The sequence below is a fragment of the Orcinus orca genome, chromosome 11 (assembly GCF_937001465.1).
Source record: "Orcinus orca chromosome 11, mOrcOrc1.1, whole genome shotgun sequence".
NCBI classification, from domain to species: domain Eukaryota; kingdom Metazoa; phylum Chordata; class Mammalia; order Artiodactyla; family Delphinidae; genus Orcinus; species Orcinus orca.
The window spans coordinates 35,225,577-35,242,823 of NC_064569.1; the positions used below are offsets into that span (position 1 = coordinate 35,225,577).

Consider the following 17,247-nt stretch of genomic DNA (forward strand, 5'->3'; position numbering starts at 1 on the left):
TCCATTGTGTGTATATATATATATATATATATATATATATATATATATATATACATACACACACATCTTTATCCATTTAGGATATTAAGTTGCTTCCATGTCTTGGCTATTGTAAACAGCGCTGCAGTGAACATTGCGGTGTATGTATCCTTTCAAACCATGTTTTTCTCTGGATATATGCCCAGGAGTGGATTGCTGGGTCATATGGTAGTTCTATTTGTAGTTTTTTAAGGAACCTCCATACTGTTCTCCATAGTGGCTGTACCAATTTACATTCCCACCAACAGTGTAGGAGGGTTCCCTCTTCTCCACACCCCGTCCAGCATTTATTATTTGTAGACTTTTTGATGATGGCCATTCTGACTGGTGTGAGGTGATACCTCATTGTAGTTTTGATTTGCATTTCTCTAATATTTAGCGATATTGAACATCTTTTCATGTGCCTGTTGGTCATCTGTATGTCTTCTTTGGAGAGATGTCTAGAATAACTACTAAATTTTATATATATCACTCTTCACTTTTAAATATATTAATTAATTCATAAATTCTCTGTGCCATCTCCTTTGCATTATCATGCTCAGTACTCACCATGTGCCCACAGCCACAGAGGAGTGACATTCCCCTATTTTGTGCCGACATATCTTTCTAGATGAATACAGGACAGTTATTCTGCAATCAAGGAAATACAAATGTAGTTGGAGAAGTGAAAACACAAAACAATTAAAAAACATATTTAATGGTTTTCTCTGTGGTAAAGTTCTTCATAATTCAATCTTACTTTATTGCTGTTTCTAAGGTTTAATATACATAGGTTTACCTATGTAATATATCAATAAATATGAATAACTTAAGTCACTTTGTTAATTCGTACATTAAGCATATGTTTATTGATCACTTACTGTTTTCAGGCAGTGCTCTAGGTTCTGGGGAATTAACAGGAAAAAAATAGCTAAAGTAAGTCCCAGTCCTCCTGGAGCTTATTATCTAGTTTTAGCTATTGTCTTCTCTCATGGTTTTCAGTGATGGGAAACTCTTTCTTAACATCCTAGTGATTTTTGAATGAATGATGGATTTTATACATAAAAATGTATAGAGGATCTAGATGATACTTTATTCTTCCTGAAAAGGTTCACTCTTTCCTCTATTAGTTGGAAAGAATAGAAGCTGATCACTTTAATTCTGTCATGGAATGGACTGGGTAAGGACTGATTTACAGCTTCATCAAGGACCCATCCATCTCTGGTTTTCTCTAGCCTGCCACATCCCTGTATATCTTGGGCCATTCTCTCTAGCAGGCTCTGAACTATAATAGTTTCCTCAGCATGGTGAAGTTGCCAAACCTCTGCTATACTTTACAGAGACTTTCTGCTTCGTCTCTCAGCATCCCCAGTGTTCAAGTTCATAATTTGGTAAATGTCTTGAAAGGACAACCAACTGTGTATCATGCTCTCTTCTAGGCCTCTCTTTTCTCACAAGAATCTTGGCTCCTTAAATTTCAAATGTTGCCCCTCTAACCCACTGAGACTGCCCTCTGCCCAGGAAAACCCCAGATCCTCCTCTTCCTGCCTTGCACACAGAATCAGTTAATGTCTCCAGAGAAAATATAGTATAGCTAACTTTTCCACAATTCTCTCCAATCTGGTATCTTGGTTTTTCTTGTCCTCATTGCTTCATCAGCTCTCAGATGCCTTTAAGCAGATTTTGGGAGTGACTTTTATATTTTGTTTAGATCTTTTCGTTGTTCTTGGCTGGATCATTGGTCTGTTGCATGCTTACCATCTCATCCCTATTTTTAGATACTGAAATAGAAGAATGATGCCTTCTCTTACACACATCTATACAACCACAAAGAATGTAGCCAGAAATTTCTACCCCAGCCCAATGTATTCTAGAATTAATTGGCAGAGTGGACACATAGAGATGTATCATTGAACAAAATCTTCAAAATAGATGTCATTGAAAAAGCTGGACAATTAACAGAGCTAATACTCCATAGTACACTGAGCTCACTGCCCAAGAACTGCTTAGATGGATGAACTCAGTATAAGTGGAGTCCAAAACCTAATGGTAGCTCTGGGGAGTTGTAGCTTCTGGATGTGACTCTTGACTTCTTATTATGAATTATCTTCACAGGAAGTAATTCTTGATTGTCATTGTCTTACTAAAATACTGGGGAACAGAGATATTCTTTGTGTTTTTTATATCTCTACTAACACTTGTAGGAAGAAGGTATAGCACAGTGGTTAAGTGCCTGGATTTGGGGGTCAATCAAATTTAGATTCAAATCTTGTCCATTGACTAGATGCTTGACCTTGAGAAAGTTGCAAAAACTCTCTAAAGCCTTAATTCCATATCTGTGAAACAGGAATAACAATAGATTTCACTTTTCTGATATGAAAGTTGATGGAGATTCAGTTTTCAAAGTGCTAATAACAATCTCTAGAACATTGCTAGCATGCAATTTATGGTAGCTAAAATTTTTTTGGCTATTATGGAAGCGCATGGAATTAGAGACCCAGAATTTTGAGATGAGACCTTAATATATTTACATAGCCCCTCCATAGACTTCAAGATATTTACATAGCCCCTCCAAAGAATGAAGCATGTGGAAAAGAATTGTTTTGAGAATTCATAAGTTTGTTTTTGTTGTTAAAAAACTATGTAAATACCTGTTTATGTTATGGATAAAAAACTATCTGAAATAACTCTGGAAAAAAATAACTGAATTGGAAATGGTTTAATTCTCAGCGACTTCAAAAATGTGCTTCTTCATAGTTTCAATAGATAACTAACAAACATATCATTCTCTACTGCATATTGTTTTAAAGTTAATACTCCAATATGAAATAAAAAGTTAAAAAATGAAGTTAATCTAAGAAGAGTCATGTTTAACTGGAACTCTAAGTTGTACAGGTATTATCATGTTTAAGAAAAGGAACAAAATTTAAAGGAAAAGAAACCTAGCAACTAACCCCAATAAATTAAAAAAAAAATAAAGTAAAAGAAATCTGAGTGAAAAACTTAGAGTTAAAAATAGAGAGAGAGACAAATTTGGTTCCTAGCTACCATCCATTTGTTATGTGTATTTATTGAGCAGGTTAAGTGATCTCTTTGAGTCCCGTTTTTCTCAGAGAAATTACAAGATGGTAAAAATGATACTTATAATTTTCTTGACTATCAAACAAGAAAATGAAAATGCTTAATAAACAATAAGCATGGTCACATTATTTGTACTTAATGATTGGGTGTACCTATGAATCTCTCTTTGAGCTGTGAGGCATATGAATTGGTGTTATATAGGAAGAAAACAAGAATTAGCTATGTAAAAAGAGTGATGAAATGAAGTCTTCTGGTTATTGCTATTTAAGTAATAATTTAAACTACGTATATTTGAGTCAATTTTTACATCACTGTGTGGAAAATTTTCTCTAATCTTGATATTCTTCTGAACATTATTCAGATGTATTATACCTAGAGCCTATTCCCAGCACCTTTTCAATAGTTCTGACTCGACAGAACTGAAGGAAAGTGAACCCTTCTCTTCCTTTCAAGTTACTCTAATTCAGGAATTGCTTCTGCGCTCCTCATACTTGAGTGAGTGTGAAATGATGCCTTTGCTGAGTATTTCTGTTTGATTTTCCAAAAGCTATTGTCAGTCCTATAGCTCAAAAACAAAAGGCACGTGGTAATTGGTATAGTCACAGTCAGTCTTCAAATCTAGTTGGAACTGACCCAGACACCCTCAGAGCTCCTCCTAACCTTTCAGATTTGTAAGCATAGATGATGAGACGAAAGCAAGAAAGCTTGTGGAAAGGGGAAAAAGCCCCTTTGCGTGTTGCTGAACCAGAAAGCTTTGACTGTATGGCTCTCTGAGTCCGGACAATGTCTTGTGTGTTTGTTTCCACAGAGCGTATATCATTACAGACTATATGGGCATCCGAAATGAAAGTTTCATGAAATTAGCTGCAGTAGGGACCTGGATGGGGGACTTTGTCACAGCTTGGATGGTAAGAAATTTTAACTTCACCCATTTCAAACATCAGATGGAAGACATGTTCATAATGTTGGATACACACTACTTTTTTTTTTTAACAAATAACTTCATGAATTATTTTATTTCATGTTACATGTCAAATAACATTCCAAAGTAAAAAAAAAAAGGATCTTGTTTTCATGGTTAGCATTATTACATTTGTGCAGAGCCCTCAAACATGAGAAAGTCTCATTTATTTCACAAAATTTGAACGTACAGTCATTTCAGTAACTGGTTTGTTAGATAATCCAAGTCCAGTTATCCCCGGTTTTTCAAGCAACAAGTCACAGGAAATGCTGAGCTCTAACTGTTCGTGTGCCTGTCAGCCCAGCATCCTGATCTCCAGCCCCTTTTTGACACAGCCGTGCTCTTTGTTTTGTTATATCATTCCTCTGTCCTCTCAAGGATTAGAGATATAGTTTCATTTTCTCAACTAATGTGAGTTGGATTTTATTGGATACGCATTGCTTTTCATGGTTTAGAGCAAAATAGTTACCTCTGTTTCAAGGGGAACAAATTCATCAATATGGACAAATCTAGAGATTATATGCAATATCTGTTTACCTCAGGTAAAAACGTCAATACAATTTTAATACTAAAGACTGTCCACCAGGATATATTTATTTATAAAATGCATATATATGTGTATGTACAAAAACATATACATATGCACATATGTGTGGCATACAAACATATACACATTCATAAAATTAGTGGAAAATTCTTTCCTGTGAAATTCTAAATAATTTTGTGAAGATTGTTTGTTGTTTTCTGACATGTACACTTTTCAGGTAAGAAATACTGTATGGCCTGTCTCAAAAGACCATATGAAACATTCTTTAAGGACTTTAAAAATAGTTTTCTACATTTGTTTTCCTCAATGAACCTACTAACTTAATGGTAACTAAGGAGTTCTGAGAGTTGTCTGTTTTAATCTGTTTTGTGCCTTATCAGTCTTTGTTACTATACGTCTGCAACAATTAGACAAACCATGTTTCATGCTGAGTTCATCTGCCAGGAGAGTAACTTCTGTTTCTAACCATTGAGTTAATTAAAGACAGTATGTAGCTTAAAGGCCCTAGGTCCTGTAAGTTTACAGGAGAGTCTCAGAGTGCAAAGAGCGTGACTCTCATAAAAAAGGAACACTTTAACCTTCATTGACACCTTTCATAAGTGTAGCCAATCCTGACACCTTTCATAAGTGTAGTTAATCCTAATTAGCTTTACTCAAATTCATTCACTTGAAAATGAGAGGACTTATCAAAAGGAAGATGATGCCCAAACTAAACACGATTTGGCAGGGACGTGCAACTACAGATGTGTTCCTGATACTGCAGGGAGATTCTCACAACAGTTACTGCCACTTCTATTGATAGTTTTGCTTCTTACCCAGAACAGGTGTTTTCAGGGCACAGGAAGCAGTTATATCTTAACTGCTACTACTGTCATCATCCTGCAAGAGTATCAAGTAACCATAAAAGAGTTTGTCTAGCCTGTTTTTGAGCTCCCTCCCACTTCTGTTCAATTTTAGAATGTTACCAGAACAAATTACCAGATGCATTCCATTTTGTTAACTTTAAAATCGAAACTTGAAGATGTTATTTATTTGTAATCATTAGAAATAGCAATGAGAATAAGCCAGACATTAAGACCAGGCTGCCTCATCTATTTCCATTGGAAAAAACTATTTAAAAGGAAATATATGAACTTTAAGCTTGTAATTTCCTTAAAATTTAAGGTAATGCCTTTTGGAAATTTCTGCATTAATTGTGGATTATGATTTTTGACTCCACTTTATGATGACTCTACTTACTAAAATGGAAAAGAGAACTGGAACGAGAGTTCAGAAATTTGGATTCTCTGTTGCCACCTATGGTTTGACCTTCCACAAATAATGTACAATCCTTTGAGCCTCAGTCTTTACATTTCTTAAAAGGGATTAATAGTTCCTACTGGTGCTACAGGTTTTTTGTGACGATTAAACGTGTGGTCCTAGAGCAGGACTTAAAATGCTGACATGTAAGGAAGGTATAAGTGCTTTATTGTTATTGTTCATGATTTTGGACCCCCATCCTCTTGACTGGGCCCAGTTCCTTGAAGTAATGGCAAAGGCAGGTCATTGATCCAAACCTTAGGCTTCCCAGACTTCCTGTCTCTTCTGTGAAGCTCCAGGAGCATGAGAATCCCACCTTATCCCAGGCATGGGGTTCAGAGCATCTGGAGTTTCCTTCCTATTGCCCATGCTAGAGCAGACTAAACCAGTATAGTACTTTGCTTCCTTACTTCTGCCTGATACTGATCCTGACCAAAGTCAGGGGAGAAGCAACAGACCAACAAAACCTAAGAGCTGCTCTGGAGTTTTCAGGCTCAAGTTAGCCATTTGATGCATAAATCACTTTATTTCCCATGATGACATCATTATTTATTTGTAACCCAATTCCACCCAACTTCTCCCCAGACTTTCCCACAAAACAGTGTTTCCTAGGCCATATATAGCTCTGCCCCTATTTATTGGTTATATTATTATTATTTTTAATTAGGCTATTTTTCTTTTGAACCATATGGTGGGGTCCAATGCCTAGGCAGCATTGAGAGGCAAATGCATAGTACAGCTTTGACCAAAGACCTTTAACCCTTCCTGGTTGGATTTTTACCATGCACTCTTCTGCCCTACTCTTATGGTTTAGGGGAGTACCAATAATTCCACAGTTCAATATGTAGTCTTTCTCTCTCTCCATCATCTCTCTTACCTTCAGAGTTTCTCCTAAATTTACTACTTTAATGCCTTCTCTTTCTACTAACCAACCTGATAACTTTTTACCTTTTCCTATACCATAGATTACTGCTCCAATCAATACTTCCAATACCACAGAAGTAGGACTAGATTGAGGGTCAAGAAAACTATGTTATAGGTTTAACCCAGCAAACCTTTTGGGGCCTCTCATCTGTTCCTTTCCGCAAACTGAAGAAGAATCAAAATCCCTTTCTGCTTATGTAATCTGAAAAACTGACCTTTCCCCATTAGCCACAGGGATAGAAATGGCAAAAGAAACAGTTCTCTCCTGATTTGAAAGTACAGTCACCCAGGGAGGATTCCCAGAGCACATCATTTCTATTCCCATTTCTATTCACTGACTAGGCGGTACGTTTCCATATAAATATTTATATGTCTACATATGTGTCATTGATAACATTTTAAAAAAATAATAGTTTTCCTCATGAGAGGAGTCTAAGGAAGCTTTGACCTTCATTTCTCCATAGAATTCTCATCATGAAGGTGACCGTTGTGGAAAACCAACGGACTATTTACATTTCCAATAAAAGCGTGACTTTCAATGCAGTTCAGAAATAGAGGCTTTTTCTTTGGTGGAAATAATTCAGAACTTTTCCTTGGTTTTAAAAGGCACATCAGGACTGATGTGATCCACAGGCAAGGCTGATATCAACCAATCTGACAAAAATCTTTGACCCTCACACTACCGAGTGTCGAGCTCTGCTAGGTTCAGTTCCCTGGCAGTCCTGACTTTTTCGGGCTCTGTGGTATGCCTTGTATGGAAGGATATAAATATATGTCAGGGTTCAAGTTACTAATTTTTTTGTCAAATAGACTTTTTAAAAATTAGTATAAAAGAAATACATAAAATGACCAGTGAGGTAATTCATCATTGAGCTGCCCCTTTATGTTAAGAGTTGCAGAGACGAGCTCTATCACGAGCACACGCAGAAAGCAAAAACGCTGGGTGTCTCATGCGACACCATTGCCATGTAGCCCCATGTTTGCCCATGCTCTGCGCCATTAAGCAAAGAGCCAAGGAGGGTCAGCTGTTCCACAGCACATGGCTCCAGCTTGACCACCTCCCCCATGTGGAAGACAGAGGTCACAGTCTCTGCTGAGGTCTAAGGTGACAGGGGATCCTGAGGACATCATGATGGCCCTTGCTTCTGCCCCTCACTTAATACCAGAGGGAAAAATCACTTCCTGTATATGTATACCTAATCATCGTCCCCTTTCTCCATCTCCTGATTCCTCCTGCTCTGGTGGCTTTCTCTTACAGCAAAGTGATTCTGTTATATATACATATATCCACTCTTTTTTAGATTCTTTCCCATATAGGCCATTACAGAGTATTCAGTAGAGTTCCCTGTGCTATACAGAAGGTCCTTATTAATTATCTATTTTATATACAGTAGTGTGCATATATCAAACCCAATCGCCCAATTTATTCCTCCCCCTGCCCCTTATGCCCTTGGTAATCACAAGTTTGTTTTCTAAATCTGTAACTCTATTTCTGTTTTGTAGATAAGTTCATTGGTACCCTTTTTTTAGATTCCACATATAAGTGATATCATGATATTTGTCTTTCTCTGACTGACTTAGTATGACATATATATTCTTTTTTAGATTCTTTTCCATTATAAGTTATTATAAGATATTGAATATAATTCCCTGTGCTATACAGTAGGGCCTTGTTGGTTATCTTTTTTATGTATAGGAGTGTGTGTATGTTAATCCAAAACTCCTAATTTATCCCTCCCCGTCCTTTCCCCTTTGGTAACTGTAAAAGTTTGTTTTTTATGTCTGTGAGTCTGTTTCTATCTTGTAAATACATTCATTTGTATCATTTTTGTTGATGTAATTCTCCTAAATGGTGATGTAACCTTTTGTACAATTTTGCATTCTTTGGCAAAATAAAGATTGAGACTCTCAGATCCCCGCAGATGATTCCTTGAGTGGTCATTGTTGCTTTCAGGAGCATAGTTCTGCTCCTGGGGGCAACAGAAGGAAACTAGTTTGAGATATATCCCTTTAGCCACTTAAGCAGAGAGCTTTTACTGTACTATGTAAGACAGAAAATTGGTTAAACTTCAGTGGACAGAGGCAGAGAGGATTAAAGAATGGTGTATACTTGAGAATAATTTATACTCTGGGTTAGTATTTATTTACAAATCTAGAACAGAATAGAGAGAGGAACTATTTCTGCAGCATTCAAGAGTAAAGTGTTCCTTCTAGCTTAAATATAGAAAATATGAAATACATTTTGTAATTATAAATACATACCTAAAATTTGGTGAGTTTTTCTATTGTCCCATGTTTATTTCACACTTACTAAGGAAGGAGTGTGATTATCTGTGCTATTTTCATTTCACCAAATTAGTAATAGTTTATTTAGTTTAAAGTTTTCTGTTATGCATGTCACCATTTTGTGGACTGTTCTGCACATGCTAAGTTTGTCAGTGAACAATAACCTGGGATATAACTGACATCATATCTAGTTTGTTATTCTGTCTGGAATTGAGTTTTTCAATTCATATTATGATCAATGCCAGTTTTCTAATTATTTCTTTTCCACTGATATTTCAAAATGACAGAATAAAGAGCATAATTGAGTTGATTTAATATCTGAAATAAAGTAGCAATAATAGCTTTACTGAAGTTCATAATAAAAGAGCATTTAAACTGTGAAATGTTGAATAGAAGGATCATAGTTAGCAAACACATCGAACAAGTATATATGACAAGTGGAAGGGGCAAATCAGATACTAAACCATGCGAGCTGGACCCAAGAGCCCAGCATTAATTTGAGATGTTCTCTTTTGCTCTCTTTCTCTGCCTGTTCATTGAAGCTATTTCGTGGTTGCAGTCTGCTTTCTGATTAGTTAACCCCATGTTTGGTAAATTTATGTTGCATTTTCCTATTTTATACAGTGAAGTTGGAAACTGGATCAAGCATTTTAATAAGTAATAAACTATCTTTCTATAAAGATTCTCTCTTAAGTGAGATACCATAGAAAAAAGAGAATGTCTCAGAGATTTGGGGGCACATGGTTTATTGAGGAAATGCTCTTCAGGGAAATCTGTAAGGAGAGGAGAGAAACAAGAGAGAGATGGGGAAGGAAGAGAGCAAAGATGTAGTCATATGGTCTCAGGTAGTCTACCCTTGGCTTGACCCACTGGGCAGGTGTTATGTTCTTGGGGAGTGGAGTGTACCAGTAAGTGAAGGGGATCTGGGTGGGACACCAACATCACCAACATTGATTACCACACTGAGAAAACCCAAGGACATTAGATTGAGTGGCATTCATAATTGCCAGAAAACATTGTCAGTTCGTTTGATTATTTGATTGAAACAGAGAACATAAAAGAGGAAATTTTTTTACATTTCTTTTTTATGCATTAGAAAATTTGAGGGAACCAAATGTGGTCATTTTGCTTCTGTGTCTGTAAATATTTTAATGTATCTATAAATATTTTAGCATTGTGTTTCATGTTCCTTCAAAATAATAAGTTCTTACTAAAAAATTAATAAGACAGGAGAGTCTAACCTCCTGTTTTCTGATAGCATAACAAATGGTGATCAGGAGTCTTTTAATTTTTAGGAATCTTGGAGTTTTAAAGTCCTAACAGAAGATGATATGAAAAAAAGGATTTCTGAGTAAAATAGATTATAGTATAGAATATAGATATTTAGGAATAGAAGCACAAATTCTGTCTCTGCTATAACTCTCTTAAACTCAATCTCTATCAGAAATTCCATAGTATGTTATAGGTATATTGTATATAATTTATATTCATTTATTAAAAATTTATGCAATATATTATTCTAAGTGTATGAAAGGTACCAGGGAAGTGTATTGGATTGAACTATGTATTGGATTGAACTACATTAAGATGTGAAAGACACTAAGCACATCTCTTATAGAAAGACAGCCCTACTAGAGGCAGGAGATGCTCACTTTTCGTCTTTTCCATCCCCAGCTTAGTTTTAGCATTTTTCAATTCCATTACACTTTATTCTGTTACCTGGTTTATACTTCCTCAAGGCAGGTTTCCTTTTGGTCCACACATTTGTTATGATTTTTCTAACATGATGTTCCACACCTTTTAAAGCACCATTTATCAGTCATTTGCCTGAAGTTTAAATAAAAGTGGGGGGACATTGATATTTCTTTCCTCTGAAAGTCAATAATATAATGAAATGAGTACCAGTTGTTAATATTAGCTCAGAACCTCAAAAAAGAAGCTATGTGCTTCTTTTTGTAGTCATTTTAGAAGTAGTTGGATTATTCCCCTTATACATTTTTTTAAATGTTTTATTTAGTGCCTATTCCTGTGGGCCAAGCCCTATTTTATGTTTTTGTGTGTGTTGTGTGTGTGTGTTGTGTGTGGTGTGTGTGTGTGGTGTGTGTTGTGTGTGTGTGTGTGGCATGTGTGTGTGGTGTGTGTTGTGTGTGTTGTGTGTGTGTGTAAAATTTTAATTAGTTTTCAGAATTTTCAGTGCTTTCAACTACTATGCTATTTTGCCAAGCTAAATAATTTTCTTGGAAATATTTAATCATAGATATCAACAAGACATGGAATATAGCTGTAGAAGTTGGTTTGATACATTTTTTCTGCCAGTGTGTCAATAAAATTTGTCGAATTTTGTCATTAGTTGGAAGAGGGGAGTTGCATATCTTTTTAGGTACTAAATGATAGTACATCACATCTTTGCCAAACTATTACTTTTAAAGTTTAGAAAACTCAGATATTTTTTCCTGTTCCCTTTTGACAAATATAAGTGGTTGAAAGCCTCTTATTTCTGGGACTGGAAGAATGTAAAAACTAGCTTTATATAATCTTTTTTTTAAATATATAATCTTTTTAAGATAGATACTTCAATTCCTGATTTTTTAAGTGTTAATTTTTTTGTTTATATAAAATTGCTATCCTTTAGCAGTTGTTTGGCCCAAGAAAGATTTTTATATTCACAGTGTACATTGCATTTGTAGTTAAATGTTCTATAAACATCAAAATGAAATTTATAACATGAGTGCTAGTACTTATGTTTTATTTTTGTTGCTTTATAAAAATGATTACATTCAGTCAAGAGACTGAAATATTTGAGTGAACAGAAGGAATATTTTGATAATGAATGATTAAGTAAAACTATGTTTGGCATATATTCTTCTCTCTTCTTATATATCTGAAGGCTAATTTGGAAATAAAGAACTTCCGTTTGCCTTGACTGACAAAATATGCTAAGGTTTATCCCAGACCTGAGCTTGACTCCAGTATCTTTTACTAGTCTACCAAGTTGCTCAGTGAAACATCTTATGTAGCTTTGTGAACATACTATTGCACTAGGAAAGGAGTAAATTGTGCATACAATACTAATGGAACTTATTAATTAAGTATAATATCAAATAAATGACCTTTGACATTTCTGAAGATATCAAATAGAACAGATGATTAAGTTCACATCAGTAGTTTCTTTAATGCAACAGACCAGGGCTCACAGAAAGAAAGTTAGGACACCACACGTGCCAACTTAAAAATTCCAGATTGTTCTTGACTGCTAAGCAGAGAATATATTTGAGAAGTATTGCCTAAATGAGTCAAGTGCTTGAGATGAAACAGGAAACCTGGAGAGATGCCATCTGTTTTCACTGAAAAGAATAGCACCTCTCATAAAGGTTTTAAAGTATATCATGAAAGATACTGTGAACCTGTAGCTTTGGAAGAAAAATGAAAGCTAATAATTTTCAAGATCTGAGTACTTTTTCCCTTGACTTATCTTATAATTATCCTAATTTCTATTTGACATTTTCAATTTCAACTAGAGGTGACAGAATCAATGAAAGATTTTTGACAAATCCAAGTGCAGATTAAAAAAAAAAAAGCAATGCATCTTATTTCACTTCAATAAAAAAATTAGCAAAATGAATCAACTTTCTGTGTAACCATATGCTAGATATCTCAACTCATTTATTCATTAAATGAGTATTTATTTATATAGTAACCTTATACTTTACTCTACAACCTTATTATACAATGCTTTTCAGTATTAAAGGGGACTAAGTATAATTAAAATTATAAAATTGTTGAAATATTTATTGCCCAACAAATTGGATTTACTATATTGGTAGAGATATAAAATGTCTTTTCAAAGACCATTTAAAAATTCACTTTTTTTTCTAAAGTACAAAAATAACATATACCCATGTGTAGTAAAGCAAATATATATTTTACAAATCCTTTATTTTGATTATGTGAACACAAATAAAGAAGCAGAATAATTATTCTTGGTACCAGTTCATGTACTTTACTTTCCTAGTCCTAAAAGTCTCTATGGTAGTGTCATTGGTATCTTTCTGAAGTTGTTGACACCTCCAAATGATGATATAGACCATAATATTTTTGAGAAAATATGTTGTCTAGTGTCAAAAGCCCTGTGAAACAGTGTATTCTACTAAATGGATGATTGTGCAAATTTATTTTTAGTAGTATTTTAGCCCCAATATTTCTGCGGATATCATATTTTTGCTTCCATTCAAACTACCTTGTTTTCACAAATATTTTTACATGATACAACTCATCAAATAAGTTTTCTCTGTGTCATTTTAAAATGTTTTACCAAATTTTGATGCTGCGAAGTTACAGACCTTTAGCAGCCCAAGACAATTCTGAGGGTCTCCTTCCCTTATTCATTAATCTATTCACTTAATAAATACACACTAAACACCTACAGGAAAATAACAAATGAGTGATGGAGTAAACATTAGCATATATTAAATATGGTAAAAATGGAGTTCTAATATCATTGCGTTTAACGTTAATTTCCTCTTTTTAAAGGAGTCCCCTAAGTGCCTTGCCCTAGCCAGCCCTTCACAAGACTTGCTGGGTTGGCGAGTGTTCAGGCTGTGTGGGAATTGTTGTCCTACAACATCTTTTGGTCTAGTTAGATCTTCCCCACCTTCTTTGAGTATCCTCAGTCGTCAATTTGTGGTGAGGTTTTAATGAGTGACGGTGGCTTTCTGTGTTAAACTTGCATAAATAATAAATACTGGAGTTGCAAATTCCGATGCTCTGAGGGCCAGCCCACTCTAGTACATTGTGAGACATTGGTATGAGATAAAACGATGTGCAGTCGGGAGTAGCTGTGTTGGACCAGAGAGCATATTCCCACAAAGAGGCAACAAAAATTCAGTTTTGTGCAAAAATACCAGGAATGAGACGTAGGCTATAATTTCAGTACAGATTCTGACCCCTGTCCACCTGCTTCATGCTTTCATTAAGCTGCAGACTGAGACAGGACGTGAATGTGGAGAGATGGGCGTGATGAGTGAACTTTGGGCAGGTGCCATTTCGGAACATCTCAATCACACCTCTTGGTTACGGCCACTGACATGCAGGGGAACAAGAACTCCCTGTGCTCTAATCACAGCTGATGAGAACACCGGAGTCCCTGTACCACTTAGTGCTCATCTCACCCAAACAGTGAAGGCTCAAGTGGGCAAAGAACATTTTCACAGTAACACTTTCTGAAGTGTTAATGAAATGCTTGTTACTGAGGTCAAGCTAGCCATTACCAGCATGGGTGCAGAGAGACCTAGAGCTCATGCCGAATTTGTTGACTGACTAGTTTTGGTTCATCATAGGGAAACGGTGTGCAGGTGGGTACCTAATGACTATGCATTGTGCAGTTCTTAAAGTGAATGCAACTATCATTAAGGTTTCAACATTTATAAAGTTCTGAGGCAGTTTCTAAATAGGTACAATGAACCAAGCTTATTGTTTAGTTGGTAGCCCCAATCAATTTTTTTATCTGCATTCCATAAGGCAGTGGTTTGCAAATTTGTCTTTACATTGGAATCTCCTGGGGAGCTTCAAAGACCACTGATGCCTATGTCCCACTCCCAGGGATAGGGACTTAAATTATCTGGACTGTAACCTGGGTGTTGGAATTTTTAAAAGGTTTCCAGAGTTTTAATATGCAGACAAGTTTGGGGCCATTTCTCTTAGGTGATTCCAGGAAGTTTGGTGTGAGAGTATTTTGACATATGCTATGGGGTCATAACCATCTGATATTAAGGCTGCTGGGAAATCAAAGGAAGGAATCTTGTGTTGCTGGGAGACTATACAACAGAGAAGCAGGCATGAAGGCAAAATGGGTGAGAAGAGGGCTGGTCTCACACACCTTGCCACAGGGTGATGTAAGTGCTCTGTAAGTTTTCCCCGGCCTCCAGTGGTATGTCTAGAACTTGATTTGGGCTTCTTACAGAGCAACTTTGGCCTTGGCTTCCTTCTGATACTCACAGCAGACTCCTCTGAATATATACCAGCCTTGCTGAAAAGCTGACCAATACCATCTGCCTTGGCTTTGGCTCAAATTATTCAAGAAGACTGCCTCTCCAGATAGCAGGACAGGCACCCCCCCCACCTCCTTCCAGCTCATAAAATGGAGAAGAATAGTCATGCCATCATTTTGCCTATTCTAATAGAGTATCATCTACGTAAACTTCCTTTCAATCCACCCCTACCAGCAAATGACCCACTCCCCCAATTCTCCGTGTGCTTTAATTTGATTCTTTACTTCTCACTGAATGTTACTAAGTATTGGTGCCATTCACTCAGAGGGTGGGTTACTTTTAATAATTATTACTTAGAGAATATGGCTCTGAACTGCTGTGAGATAAAGATAAAGCATGTGGAATTATGATTGTTACTATTGTTAGTGTTACTTAATTTAAAAAATTGTAGTGTTTCATAAATGAGAACATCTTAAAATACAGTCTGCAATATGCTTTTTCTGAATGAAGACTTTTTACTCATTTTAACATCTTTTAATTTTTACTATACTGTCCTTCCCACAGCTCAGCCAAACTGAACTAACATCAAGATTGTATAGTCACCATTTGACATGCTTTTTTAAAATGAAGTCAGCTTTAAGTAGATCCCTCTGAATTATAAATATACATGATGTTAATGTTATGTCATTTGCCAGAATCTCCTCTGTTTATAGGAATTAAGACATGAATTATATGGTTTATATTTAGTGACGAAAACTCCCAATGAAAAGTTTATATTCTTCAACAAATGCTTATATCTCAGCCATGCTTTCCAAAGGTTGACAAGACAATCTTGAGTAAATAAATCATAGTTCCCATTTACTAAAATAAGAGATTAAAAAGTAGTATTGAAAAATGCTGAATTTTAAAATATAATCTTGACACAAAGTAGATATTTAAACTTTTAGCTGCCATGAAACTTTATCTCATAATTTTCTCTCCTGATGGGCTCTGAGTTCCAAATAGTATTGGAATTCCTCTACTAAGATTAGAGGCAAAAAAATACACTCATTTAAGAAGGTTTCTTGCCATTTATTTTTAGTCCTGTTTATTTTAGTAGGGTCCAAGTACAGGTTTTATTAAAATACTAATTTTATAGTCTCTAAAATGGATTACATGCAGAAAAATATGAAGGGAGGGGGTTTGGGCCAAATATGCCATTCAAGAAGCAAACTTGAGAAGCAGATGCGTAAAGATGACATTTTCCCAGTCAATGACAATTATCAGGAGGCTCTCATCTGATTTCCTGCCACGTTATGTTTCCACGACAGTTCATTGACTTGTCTATAAAAGTAAAGCTTGGAGTCAATTAAGGTGTGACAACAAAGGAATTCAATAGAAAACCCAGGGGATTGTAAGATAAGTGTAGATTTTAATTCGGAAGTTTTGAGAAAACAGCTGCACAAGAACAACAATTTTTGATGCACAGTGGATCTTGACAGAAGCTCAGATCCCTGATATTTCAGTCCTGTTCATTTGTCAACATAAAGGCGAGATAGAGTCTTATGGGATTAAGCAAACTCCACGTCTAAAAATATAGTTTGACATTTCTTGAATGCACTTGACAAGACTCCACATAAAATTATATGAGCATTCTTTCCAGCTAAGAGAAGAATTTTAAGGGAGGCTGAGTTCTTTTATTCAAATTCAGATTTCATCTTTGGTTGCCATGGCGTCTTAAAAAATTTAATTTTATATTGTTGAGTTTTAAATGTTAGGTATAGGGTGTTTGAGTATAGATGGAAAATAACAAACTTTAAAAATGTTATTGTAGGGCTTCCCTGGTGGCGCAGTGGTTGAGAGTCTGCCTGCCGATGCAGGGGACACGGGTTCGTGCCCCGGTCCGGGAGGATCCCACATGCCGCAGAGCGGCTGGGCCCATGAGCCATGGCCGCTGAGCCTGCGCGTCCGGAGCCTGTGCTCCACAACGGGAGAGGCCACAGCAGTGAGAGGCCCACGTACCACAAAAAAAAAAAAAAAAATGTTATTGTAAAAATTAAATTGCATTTCAACACACACAAAAAATGAGCAAAGCCTGAAAACAATTACAGAGATTCTACACAATAGGAAAAGTGATTATTGACTGTGTTGTCAATAGCTGTCCG

The 17,247-nt window shown here is 35.9% G+C and overlaps 1 protein-coding gene across 13 annotated transcripts in view; it reads left to right on the forward strand.

The window, feature by feature from the left end:
* TMEM117 (transmembrane protein 117) overlaps nucleotides 1-17,247 on the forward strand; it is a 564,172-nt gene that overhangs the window by 273,813 nt on the left and 273,112 nt on the right. For 10 of the 13 annotated variants that reach the window (XR_007470005.1, XR_007470004.1, XM_033436516.2 and 7 more), the window contains one exon: nucleotides 3,908-4,007. The exons of the other annotated variants lie outside the window; for them this stretch is intronic. Coding sequence is in view for 8 of the 10 variants with exons in the window: in XM_033436516.2 (XP_033292407.1) it covers nucleotides 3,908-4,007 (100 nt within the window). In the remaining 2 variants the exon portion in view is untranslated. The remainder of the gene's footprint in view (nucleotides 1-3,907; nucleotides 4,008-17,247) is intronic. 13 annotated transcript variants of the gene reach the window in all.